This window comes from Phocoena sinus, chromosome 13 (genome assembly GCF_008692025.1).
Source record: "Phocoena sinus isolate mPhoSin1 chromosome 13, mPhoSin1.pri, whole genome shotgun sequence".
In the NCBI taxonomy this organism is placed as follows: Eukaryota; Metazoa; Chordata; class Mammalia; order Artiodactyla; family Phocoenidae; genus Phocoena; species Phocoena sinus.
In genome coordinates, this window is record NC_045775.1 from 75,517,569 (window position 1) to 75,535,416 (window position 17,848).

The window sequence follows — 17,848 nt, forward strand, 5'->3', positions numbered from 1 at the left end:
TATATTGTGGACCAATTAAACAAGGTAGCTAGAAGTAGAACACAAAAGAAAAATACTTATAGGAGAAGCCTAGTGATGGACAGTTAGGGACAGATCTGAAGCAAAAAGGGCTAGATGGATCCTCATAAACACAGAAGCAAAGAAAGTGGGAAGAGGTAGAGGCTGAAAGGTTAAGTAATTCTGGGAACAACTCGTCGTGTTTGGACGAAAGGCACTATGTTATTCCTGTCAACTGGGACTAAAATATTAGTAATTTAAAACAACCATCCTGCTTTCATTTGTTAAATTTCAAGGTTGATTCTGGAAATCCTGCAGAATGGTGAAGGTTTGTACATGTGATAGGATGGCTTGTGTTCTAAAACTGAGCTTTGGATCTTTGCAGGTTAAGTTTAATAATTAATTTCAATGCCACTATTACCTTCAAAGGCTTCCTAATTTCTTAATCTTGTGTCTTTGATGGTTTCTACGTGCTTCATGTCCTATTAGTTGAGAGTTATAATTTTAAATTATCATGTCTTATTAGTCAAAGCCCTGGTGATTATACAGTAATGAGAACCTGAAGAGAAAAGAAGTCCTTTTGGCATAAGTGGTTCTACTACCTGGTCCTCAGAATAATGCATCCACTTTCAACTAGAAAGCACTGTGATATGCTGTGTCCTGTGGTCTCATACCATGTAACTGTGTATATTTCATATAGAAATTAGAAGTCTTGCAGAGGTACATACTCCATGGCTCCAGGGCCATGGTCTTAAGTGTCACTACATTTCAAACTGTCACCAGCTTTGTGGTTGCTATTGTTAGGCCCTCAGAGGAGAGTCCCAGTAGACCAGCTGGAGAAACTGGTTTCCTAGCCCACCATGGAAGCCAACTATTTTGCCTAATGTTCGACCGCAGCAGCCTGTTTCATCACTAGATGGTTGTGCTGGTTTGCTGAGGGGCTTACACCGTACTGTGCTCCCTGCACCTGCAGGAATTTCTTTTTTTTTTTTCTCCCATTCAGTAGGTTGTCTTTCTTTTTTTCTTTTTTTTAAATCATTTTTTCCCATGTTCAGTATTAGTTATCTATTTTATACCTATTAGTGTATATATGTCAATCCCAACCTCCCAATTCATCCCACCACCACCACTACCACCCTGCTTTCCCCGCTTGTTGCCCATACATTTGTTCTCTACATCTGTGTCTCTTTCTGCCTTGAAAACTGGTTCATCTGTACCATTTTTCTAGATTCCACATATATGCATTAATATACGATATTTGTTTTTCTCTTTCTGACTTACTTCACTCTGTATGACAGTCTCTAGGTCCATCCACGTCTCTACAAATGACCCAATTTCGTTCCTTTTTATGGCTGAGTAATATTCTATTGTGTATATGTACCACATCTTCTTTATCCATTTGTCTGTCGATGGGCATTTAGCTTGCTTCCATGACCTGGCTATAGTAAATAGTGCTACAATGAACATTAGGGTGCATGTGTCTTTGGGAATTATGGTTTTCTCTGGGTATATGCATAGGGTGAGATTGCTGGGTCACATGGTAATTCTTAGTTTTTTAAAGAACCTCCATACTGTTCTCCATAGTAGCTGTATCAATTTACAGTCCCACCAGCAGTGCAAGAGGTTTTTCTCCACACCCTCTCCAGCATTTGTTATTTGTAGATTTTCTGATGATGGCCACTCTAACCAGTGTGAGAAGATACCTCATTGTAGTTTTAATTTGCATTTCTCTAATAATTAGTGATGTTGAGCAGCTTTTCATGTGCCTCTTGGCCATCTATATGTCTTCTTCAGAAAGATATCTATTTACGGGCTTCCCTGGTGGCGCAGTGGTTGAGAGTCTGCCTGCCAATGCAGGGGACACGGGTTCGAGCCCTGGTCTGGGAAGATCCCACATGCCACAGAGCAACTGGACCTGCGAGCCACAGCTGCTGAGCCTGCGCGTCTGGAGCCTGTGCTCCACAACAAGAGAGGCTGCGATAGTGAGAGGCCCGTGCACCGCGATGAAGAGTGGCCCCCGCTCGCCACAATTAGAGAAAGCCCTTGCACAGAAACGAAGACCCAACACAGCCAATAAATAAATAAATTTATAAAAAAAAAAAAAAGATATCTATTTAGGTCTTCTGCCCATTTTTTGATTGGGTTGTTTGTATTTTTAATATTGAGCTACATGAGCTGTTTATATATTTTGGAGATTAATCCTTTGTCTGTTGATTCCTTTGCAAATAATTTCTCCCATTCTGAGGGTTGTCTTTTCGTTTTGTTTATAGTTTCCTTTGCTGTGCAAACGCTTTTAAGTTTCATTAGGTACCCATTTGTTTATTTTTGGTTTTATTTCCATTACTCTAGGAGGTAGGTCAAAAAAGATCTTGCTGTGATTTATGTCAAAGAGTGTTCTTCCTATGTTTTCCTCCAAGAGTTTTATAGTTTCTGGGCTTACATTTAGGTCTTTAATCCATTTTGAGTTTATTTTTGTGTATGGTGTTAGGGAGTATTCTAATTTCATTCTTTCACATGTAACTGTCCAGTTTTCCCAGCACGAGTTATTGAAGAGGCTGTCTTTTCTCCATTGTATATCCTTGCCTCCTTTGTCATAGATTAGTTGACAATAGGTGCGTGGGTTTATCTCTGAGCTTTCTATCCTGTTCCATTGATCTATATTTCTGTTTTTGTGACAGTACCATATTGTCTTGATTACTGTAACTTTGTAGTATAGTCTGAAGTCAGGGAGTCTGATTCCTCCAGCTCCGTTTTTTTCCCTCAAGATGGCTTTGGCTATTCAGGGTCTTTTGTGTCTCCATACAAATTTTAAGATTTTTTGTTCTAGTTCTGTAAAAAAGGCCATTGGTAATTTGATAAGGATTGCATTGAATCTGTATATTGCTTTGGGTAATATAGTCATTTTCACAATATTGATTCTTCCAATCCAAGAACATGGTATATCTATCCGTTTGTGTCATCTTTGATTTCCTTCATCAGTGTCTTATTGTTTTCTGAGTGCAGATATTTTACCTCCTTAGATAGGTTTATCCCTAGGTATTTTATTCTTTTTCTTGCGATGGTGAATGGGATTGTTTGCTTAATTTCTCTTTCTGATCTTTCATTGTTAGTGTATAGCAATGCAAGAGATTTCTGTGCATTAATTTTGTATCCTGCAACTCTACCAAATTCACTGATTAGCTCTAGTAGTTTTCTGGTGACATCTTCAGGATTCTCTCTGTATAGTATCATGTCATCTTCAAACAGTGACAGTTTTACTTCTTCTTCTCCAATTTGTATTCCTTTTATTTCTTTTTCTTCTCTGATTGCCGTGGCTAAAACTTCCAAAACTATGTTGAATAATTGTGGTGAGAGTGGACATCCTTCTCTTGTTTGTGATCTTAGTTGAAATGCTTTCAGTTTTTCACCATTGAGAATGATGTTTGCTGTGGGTTTGTCATATATGGCCTTTATTATGTTGAGGTAGGTTCCCTTTATGCCCACTTTCTGGAGAGTTTTTATCATAAATTGGTGTTGAATTTTGTCAAAAGCTTTTTCTGCATCTATTGAGATGTGGTTTTTATTCCTTAATTTGTTAATGTGGTGTATCACACTGATTTATTTGCATATATTGAAGAATCCTTGCATCCCTGTGATAAATCCCACTTGAACATGGTGTATGATCCTTTTAATGTGTTGTTGGATTCTGTTTGCTAGTATTTTGTTGAGGATTTTTGCATCTATATTCATCAGTGATATTGGTCTGTAGTTTTCTTTTTTTGTAGTATATCTGTCTGGTTTTGTTATCAGGGTGATGGTGGCCTCATAGAATGAGTTTGGGAGTGTTCCTTCCTCTGAAAGTTTTTTGGAAGAGTTTGAGAAGGACGGGTGTTAGCTCTTCTCTAAATGTTTGATAGAATTCACCTGTGAAGCCATCTGGTCCAGAACTTTTGTTTGCTGGAAGATTTTTAATCACAGTTTCAATTTCATTACTTGTGATTGGTCTGTTCATATTTTCTATTTCTACCTGCTTCAGTCTTAGAAGCTTATACCTTTCTAAGAATTTGTCCATTTCTTCCAGGTTGTCCATTTTATTGGCATAGAGTTGCTTGTAGCGGTCTCTTATGATGCTTCATATTTCTGAAGTTTCCATTGTAATTTCTCCTTTTCATTTCTAATTGTATTGATTTGAGCCCTCTCCCTTTTTTTCTTCATGAGTCTGGCTAAAGGTTTATCAATTTTGTTTATCTTCTCAAGAAGCAGCTTTTAGTTTTATTGATCTTTGCTACTGTTTTCTTCATTTCTATTTCATTTATTTCTGCTCTGATCTTTATGATTTCTTTCCACCTACTAACTTTGGGTGTTATTAATTCATCTTTCTCTAGTTCCTTTAGGTGTAAGGTTAGATTGTTTATTTGAGATTTTTCTTGTTTCTTGAGGTAGGATTGTATTGCTATAAACTTCCCTCTTAGAGCTGCTTTTGCTGCATCCTGTAGGTTTTGGATTGTTGTGTTTTCTTTGTCATTTGTCTCTAGGTTGTTTTTATTTCTTCTTTGATTACTTCAGTTATCTCTTGGTTTTTAGTAACATATTGTCTAACCTCCATGTGTTTGTGTTTTTAATGTTTTTTCCCTGTAATTGATTTCTAATCTCATAGTGTTGTGATTGAAAAAGTTGCTTGATATGATTTCAATTTTCTTAAATTTACCGAGGCTTGATTTGTGGCCCAAGATGTGATCTATCCTGGAAAATGTTCCATGTGCATTTGAGAAGAAAGTGTAATCTGCTGTTTTTGGATGGAATGTCCTAGAAATATCAATTAAATCTGTCTGGTCTAATGTGTCACTTAAGGCTTGTGTTTCCTTATTAATTTTCTGTCTGGATGATCTGTCCATTGGTGTAAATGAGGTGTTAAAGTCCTCCACTATTATTGTGTTACTGTTGATTTCCTCTTTTATAGCTGTTAGCATTTGCCTTCTGTATTGAGGTGCTCCTATGTTGGGTGCATATATATTTATAATTGTTATATCTTCTTCTTGGATTGATCCCTTGATCATTATGTAGTGTCCTTCCTTGTCTCTTGTAACATTCTTTATTTTAAAGTCTATTTTGCCTGATATGAGAATTGCTACTCCAGCTTTCTTTTGATTTCCATTTGTATGGGATATCTTTTTCCACTCCCTTGCTTTCAGTCTGTATGTGTCCCTAGGTCTGAAATGGGTCTCTTGTAGGCAGCATATATATGGGCCTCATTGTTGTATCCATTCAGTGAGCCTGTAACTTCTGATTGGAGCATTTAATCCATTCACATTTAAGGTAATTATTGATATGTATGTTCCTATTACCATTTTCTTAATTGTTTTGGGTTTGTTTTTGTAGGTCTTTTTCTTCTCTTGTGTTTCCCACTTAAAGAAGTTCCTTTGGCATTTGTTGTAGAGCTGGTTTGTGGTGCTGAATTCTCTTAACTTCTGCTTGTCTGTAAAGCTTTTGATTTCTCTGGTGAATGTGAATGAGATCCTTACTGGGTAGAGTAATCTTGGTTGTAGGTTCTTCCCTTTCATCACTTTAAATATATCGTGCCACTCCCTTCTGGCTTGTAGAGTTTCTGCTGAGAAATCAGCTGTTAACCTTGTAGGAGTTCCCTTGTATGTTATTTGTTATTTTTTCCTTGTGGCTTTCAATAATTTTTCTTTGTCTTTAATTTTTATCAGTTTGATTACTATGTGTCTCGGCATGTTTCTCCTTGGGTTTATCCTACCTGAAACTCTCTGCACTTCCTGGACTTTGGTGGCTATTTCCTTTCCCATGTTAGGAACATTTTTGACTATAATCTCTTCAAATATTTTCTTGGGTCCTTTTTCTCTCTCTTCTCCTTCTGGCATCCCTATAATGCGAATGTTCGTGTGTTTAATGTTATCCCAGTGGTCTCTTAGGCTGTCTTCATTTCTTTTCATTCTTTCTTCTTTATTTGGTTCCACAGCAGTCAATTCCACCTTTCTGTCTTCCAGGTCACTTATCCGTTCTTCTGCCTCAGTTATTCTGCTATTTATTCCTTCTAGTGTATTTTTCATTTCAGTTATTGTATTGTTCATCTCTGTTTGTTTGTTCTTTAATTCTTCAAGGTCTTTGTTAAACATTTCTTGCACCTTCTCGATCTTTGCCTCCATTCTTTTTCCGAGGTCCTGCATCATCTTCACTATCATTATTCCGAATTCTTTTTCTGGAAGGTTGCCTATCTCCACTTCATTTAGTTGTTTTTCTGGGGTTTTATCTTGTTCCTTCAGCTGGTACACAGTCCTCTGCCTTTTCATTCTGTCTGTCTTTCTGTGAATGTGGATTTTGTTCCACATGCTGCAGAACTGTAGTTCTTCTTGCTTCTGCTGTCTGCCCTCTCACTCTGCAGGAATTTCAATGCTAATTCTTACTACATGTTATAACCAGAGTAAGGGCTAACTAGAATCCTAAGCCTCATGTGAGATGCAAGCCCATTTCTTATAAATATTCCAGAGGGGTTGAGGGCGATGTGTTCTGTTTATTAGGGCATAAAGTTGTAGCGATGTCAATTTATTCATATATTATTTATATGGTAAAAATTATTTATACCAGAATTTTTAATTTGCTTTATCTGTTACAGACTGACAGTTGTGTTATTTCCTATCATTAATATGTTTTTCTGCTTTTTCTTCTGCCTTCAGCAGTGATGGCTTGATGTATTTTTGTGCTATTGTCTGACACATATAGGTTTATTTTATTGTGTTTTTATTATTGGGTTTGTATTTTAATTAATATAACTTGAACAATTTCATCCCATTTAATTATATTTGCCTTGAATTTTAATATATCCAGTGTTACTCTTATCATGTCAAGTGTTTGTTTTTGCTCACATTTGATTGATATATCTCTATGCATCCTTTTATTTTTAACTTCTCTGTCATTTGTTTTAGCTTTGCCTTTTGTTAAGTGGTTTGAATTCGTTTTCTGATCCAATTTTAAATTCACTATTTTTTAATTAGGTTGGGTAGGGGGAGATTAAATATATTTACATTTGTGGTAATGTAAAAAGCTAATGGTAAATGTAGAGTTTTTTAATTACCAAATATATTTATTTAATATCAAAGTCAAAGCAACTTTAATTAAAGCATATTTTTAAATTGTGCTTCCAGGATCTTTTGAGACTTATCTTAACCCACCTGAACAGGAAGCCTATTCTAAAATAAAGGAGGATGATCAACTCATGACAACAGAAAGGGTGCCCACAAGCCATAATTTTTGGTGTCCAGAATTAAGTTCTTTCCATAAGCTAATTCTTATTAAATGCTGTAAAGAAGAAAAGGTAGGAGATTTTTTCATTAAAGAACTGTGTTATAATTACTTCTACTAAAGCTCACCAGCCAGTTATGATTCATGAACTGAAGTAGATTTGTTTAGAGAGTAGCAATGGCCAAGTTTGGGAGGTGGTTTGTGACTCTGTGTTATTAATAAGAAATAGAGACTTTGTTATTAACAGAACATAATGTTTTATACAGAAAATGATGCATGAAAAGGTTGGAGAGCCAGCCAGGAACCTGGTGGTCCTTCCCTGGTGTGTGCCATGGGAAACTTGTGCTCTCTGCTAGGGAGGGCAGGGATCTGCTGGACAGCATTAGCAGGGGATTGATGGGCCTTTCAGATCTTGGCAGCAATGGGAAGAAGGCATTTGAAGAGAAAAACACCATAGTTACCAAGACCAGTTTGAAGATGGTTGATGTAGTTTATATAAGAAATTACAGCAGTCTGCATAAAAAAAGAACAAAATAATGCAATTTGCATCAAGATGGATAGACCTAGAGATTATCATACTAAGTGAGATCAGACAAAGAAAAATATCATATGATATTGCTTATATGTGGAATCTAATTTAAAAAATGATACAAATGAACTTATTTACAAAACAGAAAAACTCACATATCTTGAAATCAAACTTATAGTTACCAAAGAGGACCTGCTGTATAGCACAGGGAACTCTACTCAATATTCTGTAATAACCTATATGAGAAAATAATCTGAAAAAGAATGGATATATATAGAGAGAGATAGGTGTGTATATATATATATATATATATATATATATATATATATATCACTTTGCTGTACACCTGAAACTAACACAACATTGTAAATCAACTATGCTCCAATAAAAAAATTTTTTTAAAGTTATGGCAAACTGAATTAGGATAGAGGTAGTAGATTAAAGAGACGGAGGGGGATGTGGAGATGGGGCAACTGTGTTGCTCCTAGTTTCTGCGTGGGTGCCAAAGGGGATGGTTGTATCAACAACTAAGCAAATGTGAAAGGAAAAACATGTCAGAGAAAGATGTCACTGAGTCTGCAGTGTCCACCAGTATCAGAGTGTATAGCAGTATGGAGACCAATTAATATCTGGTTATAAAACTCTAGAGAGAGGGCTTCCCTGGTGGCGCAGTGGTTGAGAGTCCACCTGCTGATGCAGGGGATGTGGGTTCGTGCCCCGGTCTGGGAAGATCCCACATGCCGTGGAGCAGCTGGGCCCGTGAGCCATGGCCGCTGAGCCTGTGCGTCTGGACCCTGTGCTCTGCAACAGGAGAGGCCACAACAGTGAGAGGCCCGCATACCACAAAAAAAAAAAACTCTAGAGAGAAATATGGCTTAGAAATAGAGTTTGGGGAATCATTAGCATTGAGTTGGAAAGTAAAACCACAGGAGTTGTTAAAATGGTAGAGGAATAATAGAATAAGAGGACAAGTGGGCAAAGGATGAAACCCTGAGAAGCACCAACTTTGAAAGGGCAGAGAGAAAGGATGAAGAACCCATGAGAAGGAAGAGGCAGAGGGGCAAGAAGAACACCAGGAGAAAGAAGTGACGTGGAAACCAAAGAAGTATAGAGTTTCGGTACAGCAAGTTATCAACAGAATGAATGAATGGAGGATGTTCTTATGGGAAATGAGAGAAAGAAAACTCGCTGGAGAAAGCCAAAGCATAGCTGGGAAATATTGAGGCTATGCTGTAGGATTTTCTGCCATCTCTGTAGGGACACTGAAAGGCTGTGGGGTCGACCTGGGCTACCAATAATTACAATAGATGAATAGAGGATAAAAAGCCATTGAGACTGTTGGTAAAAGTAGTTCTATAAACGAGGAGAGATCTAAGAAAGAGCTTATAGACTGGGAGAAGAGGGAAAACCTTGAAAGTTTCTTTGGAAGCAAATGTAGTTGGACTAGAGGAGTAGCAGAGCTAGAAGGACGGGAGAGATTGTGATCAAATTTGAACTTAAAATTTCTGATGAGCAGTTCTAAGTGATGACAATGTCCTGAGGGTGGCCATGGGTGTGGGTGACTGAGGAAGTGATGAGATGATGTGCATTAGAGGTCAAGGAACTGTGGTGTTAGTATGTGGGATGGCCTTATGGACCCTGAACCTGGGTTGTGTCACCCCAGATGGTGAGACACAGTTGATAAATCATTGGAACAGACATGAATGGAGAGGAAAGCTATGAGCAGATGGAAAGTCTTCAGTGAATATGGGACAGTGGCTACCAGGTTGGATGCTGACAAGAATGAAGGATGACTAAGTGGCAGGTGCCCCAAAGAAGAAGGAGTTTTAAAGATTAAGACATGTGCTAGAAAATTCTAGACTATAGGAAGTTGTTGTTGTTTCAGATTCTGTGTCTCTGTGTATGAGCTTAGGTTCTTTAGGTTACAACCATAGAGAGTAAACTTAATAAGTTTAAGAAAAAATGATTTATTAAAATTAAAAGATACGAGGGGGGGTAGCTCATTAAATTCAAGGAAAAGTCAATTAATCATGCTTCAGGAAGAGTAATAACCTGGGCAGTTCAATGAACATAGCTCTGTAGTATTGCAATTATCAGCACTCAGCTCTCAACTATAAATTGTTCCTCTAGTTTCAAATTCTTAAGAGAGAGATTCTGATTGGTCCAGCTTGACTTAAGTTTTACCCCTGGTCCAGTCAGCTATGGATAGGGAAATTGCATCATACAGTAAAAATATGACTACTGGAAGATTTCCTAGAGAAGAGATGCTGGTCAGCTATGTCCATGCAAGATCCCACCTGCTGTGAGGCCTTATCTCCCAGCCAGCATTCCCATTTCTCTGATCCAGAGAAGACCAGACTCAGGAAAGTCCTGAGAGTCACCTTCCAATATCTGAAGACTGGTAACTTTCTCTCAGCTTCTGTTCATAGAACATTTAACAAATACCTTGGTAAGTAATTATTGCATTCTAGGCACTGAGGCTACAATTGTGAAAAAGAAAAAATTCAAATTCCATACTCCCATGGGCTCACATTCTAGTGGGAGAGAGGGGGAAAAAAAAGAATAAAATATTTTCCATTTGCAAAAAGTTCTTGGAAGGACATGAATGGGAAGTTTCAGTAAAAGTAATAGAGTGAAAGCTAGTTTAGGGTGGGAACCAAGGAGGACCTCTTTGAAGGGGTGATATTCTCAACTTCTCATATAAATCATTTCCTGTGTCAAACCAACATCCAATTTGGTGGGGAGGTAAGGGCTGAGCAGCAGCTAGACGTGGAGTAGTACCCTGGCTGGGGAAGCCTAGCAGGGACTGGAGGGAGGGCCTACTGGGAGAAGAGGGTCCCAGACGAGAAGGGCCCAGAAGAGACAGGCCTTCAGGCTGTGGTCAGAGCTGCTGCTCATGGGAGCAAATATGAAATAAATAGAATGGGAAATGGAATCAAGCCCTGAACCGGAAGTGGGCGGAGTCACTCCCCTTGGGCACCACCTAGGCTTTGATAGAAGTAAAGGGGCTTCACAAGGGATACTTGCCCACCCTTCCCAGTCACAGGCTGCAGGTCAGCCTGAGGGCAGGGATTCTTTTTTTCACTTGGACCCTTTGAAGAATGTAATGATAGTTGCAGGCCTTCTTAGAAAATGCATGAATGCTCTCCCACATATGATTTTATAATTCTAGGTTAAGAATTCCGATCTTAGGAAATGAAATTCGTTCTATTTCTCTCTCTCTCTCTCTCTCTCACACACACACACACACACACACACACACTTTTTTTTTTTTTTAACCTTTTCATCCTCTGCACCCATTTTCCCCTCTCTGGCAACCACCAATCTTTTCTCTGTATCTAGGAGTTTGTTGTTGTTGTTGCTATTCTTAAGACTACACATATAAGAGAGGTAATATATTTATTTTTCTCTGTCTGACTTATTTCACTTAGTATAATGCCCGCAAGACCCATTCATGTTGTTGCAAATGGCAAGATTTCGTTCTTTTTCATGCCTGAATAATATTCTATTGTGTGTGTACATATATATACCACATTTTCTTTATTCATTTATCCATTGATGGACACAGGTTGTTTCCATGACCTAGCTATTGTAAATAGTGCTTTAGTTAACATGGGGTGCATATATCTTTTCAAGTTAGTGTTTACATTTTCTTAGCATAAAGACCCAGAATTGTGAGTGCTGGATCATACAGTAGTGCTATTTTTAATTTTTTGCAGACATAGACACTGTTTTCCATAGTGGCTGAACCAATTTACATTCCCACCAACAGTGCCCAAGGGTTCCCTTTTCTCAACATCCTCACCAACACTTATTTCTTGTCTTTTTGATAATAGTCATTTTAGCAGGTATGAAATGATATCTCATTGTGGTTTTGATTTGCACTTCCCTGATGATTAATGATGCTGAGCACCTTTTCATGTACCTGTTGGCCATCTGTATGTCTTTTTTGGTAAAATGCCTATTCAAATCTTCTGCCTACTTTTTAATTGGATTGTTTGGGGGCTTTTTGCTATTGAGGTACATGAGTTATTTGTATATTTTGTATATTAGCCCCTTATCTAAGATTTGCAAATATTTTCTACTATTCAATATGTTGCCTTTTCATTTTGTTGATAGTTTCTTTTGCAGTGCATAAGCTTTTTAGTATGATGTAGCCCTACTTATTTATTTTGACTTTTGTTGTTTTTGCTTTTGGTGTCAGATTCAAAAAATCATTACCAAGACCTGTGTCAAGGAGCTTACTGCGTATGTTTTCTTCTAGGACTTTTATGGCTTCAAGTCTTATGTTTGAGTCTTTAATCCATTTTGAGTAAATATTTGTGTATAGTGTAACATAGTGGCTGAGTTTCATTCTTTTACATGTGACTGTCTAGTTTTCCCAACACCATTAATTGAAGAAACCGTCCTTTCCCCATTTTATATTCTTGACCCGTTTGATGTAATTTAACTGACCATATATGCCTGGGTTTATTTCTGGGCTCTTTGTTCTGTTCCATTGATCTGTGTGTCTGTTGTTATGCCAATATCATACTGCTTTAATTACTTGAGCTTTGTAACATAGTTTGAAATCAGGGAGTGTGTTGCCTCCAGCTCTGTTCTTCTTTCTCAAGATTGCTTTGGCTATTAGAGTTTTTTCTGCAGTTCTGTACAAACTTTAGGATTATTTATCCTGGTTCTGTGAAAAATGCCATTGGAATTTTGATAGAGATTGCACTGAATCTGCAAATTGCCTTGGGTATTGTGGACATTTTAACAATATTGATTCTCCCAACCATGAACACAGAATATCTTTCCACTTATTTGTGTTTTCTTCAATGTTTTGTCATTAATGTCTTGTAGTTTTCAATATACAGGTATTTCATCTCTTGGTTAAATGTATTCCTAGGTATTTTATTCTTTTTGATGTAATTGTAAATGGGATTGCTTTCTTCTTTTCTCTTTCATATAGTTTGTTATTAGTATGTAAAAACACAACAGATTTTTGTGTCTTGATTTTGTATCCTGCAATATTACTGAGTTCATTTATTAGTTGTAACAGTTTCTTGATAGAGTCTTTAGTGTTTTCCATATATGACAGTATGTCATCTGCAGGCAGTGACAGTTTTATTTCTTCCTTTCCAATTTGGATGTCTTTTTTTTTTCTTACTTAATTGCTCTGGCCAGGACTTCCAATACTATGTTGAATAAAAATAGTAAGAGTGGGCATCATTGCCTTGTTCCCGTTCTTAAAGGAAAGGCTTTTACCTTTTCACTACTGAGTATGATGTTAGCTGTGGGCTTGTCATATATGGCCTTTATTATGTTGAGGTATGTTCCCCTTTGTTGGAAGTTTTATCATAAATGTGTATTGAATTTTGTCAAATGCTTTTTCTGCATCTATTTTTTAATATTTATTATTTATTTATTTATGGCTGCTTCAGGTCTTAGTTGCAGCACACAGGATTTTTTGTCACAGTGCAAGCGCTCTTCATTGTGGCACACGGGCTTCTCTCTAGTTGTGGTTCATGGGCTTCAGAGCACGTGGGCTCTGTTATTGCAGCACATGGGCTCTCTAGATGTGGCTTACAGGATCAGTAGTTGTGTGTGGGCTCAGTAGTTGCGGCGCATGGGCTTAGTTGCCTCACAGCATGTGGGATCTTAGTTCCCTGACCAGGGATAGAACTCGCGTCCCCTGCATTGGAAGGCAGACTCTCAACCACCAGGCCACCAGGGAAGTGCCTTTTTCTGCATCTATTGAGGTGCCTATATGTTTTTTATCCTTCATTTTGTTAATGTGGTGTATCACAGTGACTGATTTGTGAATGTTGAACCATCCTTGCATCCCTGGAATAAGTCCCACTTGATTATGTGTATGATCCTTTTAATGTATTTTTGAACTTGGTTCACTAATATTTTGTTGAGGATTTGGCATCTTTGTTCATCAAGGATATTGGTCTGTAATTTTCTTGAGGTGTCCTTGTGTCTAATGACAGTGAGCATATTTTCTTGTGTTTATTGGCTATTTGTAGAACTGTCTATTCAGATCATTTGCCATTTTTTAAAACTATTTGTCTTTTTCTTATGGAGTTGAAAGAGTTCTTTATATATTCTAAATAAAATTTCCTTAACAGATACATTATTTGAAAGAAAAAAAGTTCTCCCACTCTGTGGTTGTCTTCACTTTCTTTATGGTGTCCTTTGAAACAAAATTTTTTTAATTTTTAATTTGGTGATTTCCAATTTGTTTTTCTTTTGTCACTCATCCTTTTGATGCCACATCTAAAAAGCCATTGCCTAATTCAATGTCATGAAGATTTACTCCTATGTTTTCTTTTAAGAGTTATAAAACTTTATCTCTTACATCAAGATCTTTGATCCATTTTGATTTAATTTTTATATAGTGTTAGGTAAGGAGCCAACTTGATTCTTTTGCATGTGAATATCCAGTTGTCCCAGCATCACTTGTTAAAAGACTTCTTTCTCCATTGAATGATCTTGACACCCTTGCCAAAAATCAATTGGCCATAATTGTCAGAGTTTATTTCTAATATATCAGTTCTAGTCCATTGATCTATATGTCTACCCTTATGCCACTACTGCACTGTGTTGATTATTGTAGCTTTGTGGCAAGTTTTAAAATTGGGAAGTGTGAGTCTTCCAACTTTGCTCTTCTTTTTCAAGATTATTTTGACTATTCTGGGTCCCTTGAGTTTCCATATGAATTTAGGATCAGCTTGGAAATTTCTGAAAAGAAACCAGTCAGAATTTTGATTGGACTCTGTAGGTCAATTTAGGGAGTACTGGCATCTTAACAACATTGTCTTCCAATCCATGTACATGGGGTGTTTTTCCATTTATTTGGATCTTCTTTAATTTATTCCAACAATGTTTTATAGTTCTCAGAGACTAAGTTTTGCATTTCTCTTGTTAAATTTACTTCTAAATATTTTGTTCTTTCTGTTGCTATTGTAAGTGGAATTGCATTCTAATTTCATTGTTGGTTCTCTCACTGCTACTGTAGAGAAATACAGTTGATTGCTGTATATTTTTGTATACTGCAAACCTGCTGAACTTGTTTATTCTAACAGACTTTTACTGTGTTTAATAGCATTTTCTATATACAAGATCTTGTCATCTGCAAATAGAGATGGTTTTACTTCTTCCTTCCCAATCTAGATATCTTTTATTTTATTTTCTTAACTAATTGCCCTAGTTAGAACATCCAGGACAATGTTGAAGAGAAGTAATGGCAGTGGAGGTACTTGCCTTGTACCTATCTTAGGAGGAAAAGCATTCAGTTTTCACCATTAAGTATGATGTTAGCTGTGGGGTTTTCATTGATACCTCTTAACAGGTTGAGGAATTTCCCCTCTATTTCTGTTACGTTGAGTGTCTCTCAAGAGTGTTACATTATTTTATTAAATTTATTTCTGGAGGGGGGAAATGTTACTTTATAATTTTCCTTTTATAAAAATATATTAGAATGATAGAATTGTTACCTAAAGAGATATGTTTTTTTAATTTACGTTGCCTGAGCTATATTATTTTTTTCCAGATTTACTGAGATAAAACTAACAAGTAACATTGTTTAAGAGGTGTACAACATGATGATTTGATACATACATATATTGCAAAATGATTACCACAATATGGTTAATTAACACATCCATCACCTCACATAATTACCGTGTGTGTGTGTGTGTGTGTGTATGTGTGTGTGTGTGTGTGTGTGTGGTGAGAACATTTCAGACCTAATCTCTTAACTTTTAAATATATAATATTGTTAACTGGAGTCACCATGCTATACATTCGAATGCTACTACTTATTTATCTTGTAAGTGGAAGTTTGTACCCTTTGAAACATCTCCCCATTTCTTCCCCCTCCCAATACCCTGGCAACCAGCATTCTACTCTCTGTTTCTGTGAGTTCAGCTCTGTTAGATTCCACATGTAAGTGATACCATACAGTGTTTATCTTTCTCTAATTTATTTCACTTAACATAATGTCCTCGAGGTCCATCTTTGCTATCACAAATGGCAAGATATTCCATTGTATATATTTACCAAATGTCTTTACCCATTAATCTGTGGATGCATATTTAGATTGTTTTCATGTCTTGGCTATTGTGAATAAGGCTGCAATGAATACGGGGGTGCAGATACCTCTTCAAGGTAGTGACTTCATTTCATTCAAATAAATACCCAGAAGTGGGATTACTGGATCATCTGGTAGCTGTATTTTTAATTTGTTAAGGAACCTCCATTCTGTTTTCCATAGTGGCTACACCAATTTACATTCCTGCCAACAATGCAAAAGGGTTCCCTTTTATTCACCAACACTACTTATCTCTTGTCTTTTTGTTAACAGCAATTCTAACAGGTATGAGGTGATAGCTCATTGTAGTTTTGATTTGCATTTCCCTGATAATTAGTGATGTTGAGCACCTTTTTATGTACCTGTTGCCCATTTGTATATCTCCTTTGGAAAAATGCCTATTTAGATCCTTTGCCCATTTTTTAACCAGATTGTTTGTTTTTGCTATTAAGTTGCATGAGTTTCTTACATATTTTGGATTTTAACACCTTATCAGATATATGGTTTTAAGATACCTTCTCCCATTCCATAGGTTGCCTTCTTATTTTGTTGGTTACTTCTTTTGCTGTGCAGGAGCTTTTTTGTTTTGTATAGTCCCTTGTTTATTTTTGTTTTCATTGCTTGTGCTTTTGGTGTCATATCCAAAAACTCGTTGCTAAAACTATGTCAAGGAAATTTTCCCCTCTGTTTTCTTCTAGAAGTTTTATGGATTTGGGTCTTATATTTAAATATTTAATTCATTTTGAGTTGATTTTTATGAGTGGTGTAAGACAGCAGTCCAATTTCATTCTTTGCCATGTGAATGTCCAGTTTGTCCAACACCAGTTATTGAAGAGACTATTCTTTCCCCATTGATTATTCTTGGCTTTCTTGTCAAATATTAGTAGTAGACCATATATGTGTAGGTTTATTTCTGGGCTCTCAGTTGTGTTCCATTCATCTATGTGTCTGTTTTCTTGTCGGTACCATACTGTTTTGATTACTATACCTTTGGAATATAATTTGAATTCAGGAAGTGTCCTGCCTCCAGCTTTGATCTTCTTTCTCAGGATTGCTTTGGCAATTGCAGGTCATTTGTGGTTCCATATAAATTTAGGAATTTTTTTCTATTTCTGTGAAAAACATCAATGGAATTTTGATAGGGATTGCATTGAATCTATAGATGGCTTTGGGTAGTATGGACATTTTAACAATATTAATTCTTACAATCCACAAACACAGGATATCTTTCCATTTGTTTATGTCTTCTTCATTGTCTTTTATCAATGTCTTGTCAGTGTACAAATCTTTCACTTCCTTGGTTAAATTTATTCCTAAGTATTTTATTGTTTTTGATGCTATTGGAAGTGCATAGTTTTCTTTTTTTAATTTATTTTTTATTTTATTTTTTATAATTAATTTTTATTGGAGTATAGTTGCTTTACAATGTTGTGTTAGTTTCTACTGTACAGCAAAGTGAATCAGTTATACATATACATATATCCCCTCTTTTTTGGATTTCCTTCCCATTTAGGTCACCACAGAGCAGTGAATAGAGTTCCCTGAGCTATACAGTAGGTTCTCATTAGTTATATATTTTATATATAGTATCAATAGTGTATATATGTCAATCCCAATCTCCCAATTCATCCCACCTGCTCCCTTTCCCCGCTTGGTGTCCATACATTTGTTCTCTACATCAGTGTCTCTATTTCTGTTTTGTAAATAAAATCACCTATACCATTTATCTAGATTCCACATATACACACTAATATATGGTATTTGTTTTTTCCTTTCTGATTTAAGATAGTTTTATTTCTCTTTCAGATATTTCACTGTAGCGTGTATAAACACAACTGATTTTGTATGTTGATTTTGTATCCTGCAACTTTACCTAATTCATTTATTAGGTCTAACAGTTTTTTGATGAAGTCTTTCGGATTTTCTATACACAGATGACCCTTGAACAATGCAGAGGTTAGGGGCACTGGCCCTCTGCACAATAGAAAATCTACATATAACTTTAC

The 17,848-nt window shown here is 36.5% G+C and overlaps 1 protein-coding gene across 1 annotated transcript in view; it reads left to right on the forward strand.

The window, feature by feature from the left end:
* The window catches only part of DNAH6 (dynein axonemal heavy chain 6), a 293,512-nt gene that overhangs the window by 230,130 nt on the left and 45,534 nt on the right, over positions 1-17,848 (forward strand). Inside the window, exon 63 of the mRNA XM_032653510.1 lies at positions 7,140-7,309. Coding sequence (XP_032509401.1) covers positions 7,140-7,309 — 170 coding nt within the window. The remainder of the gene's footprint in view (positions 1-7,139; positions 7,310-17,848) is intronic.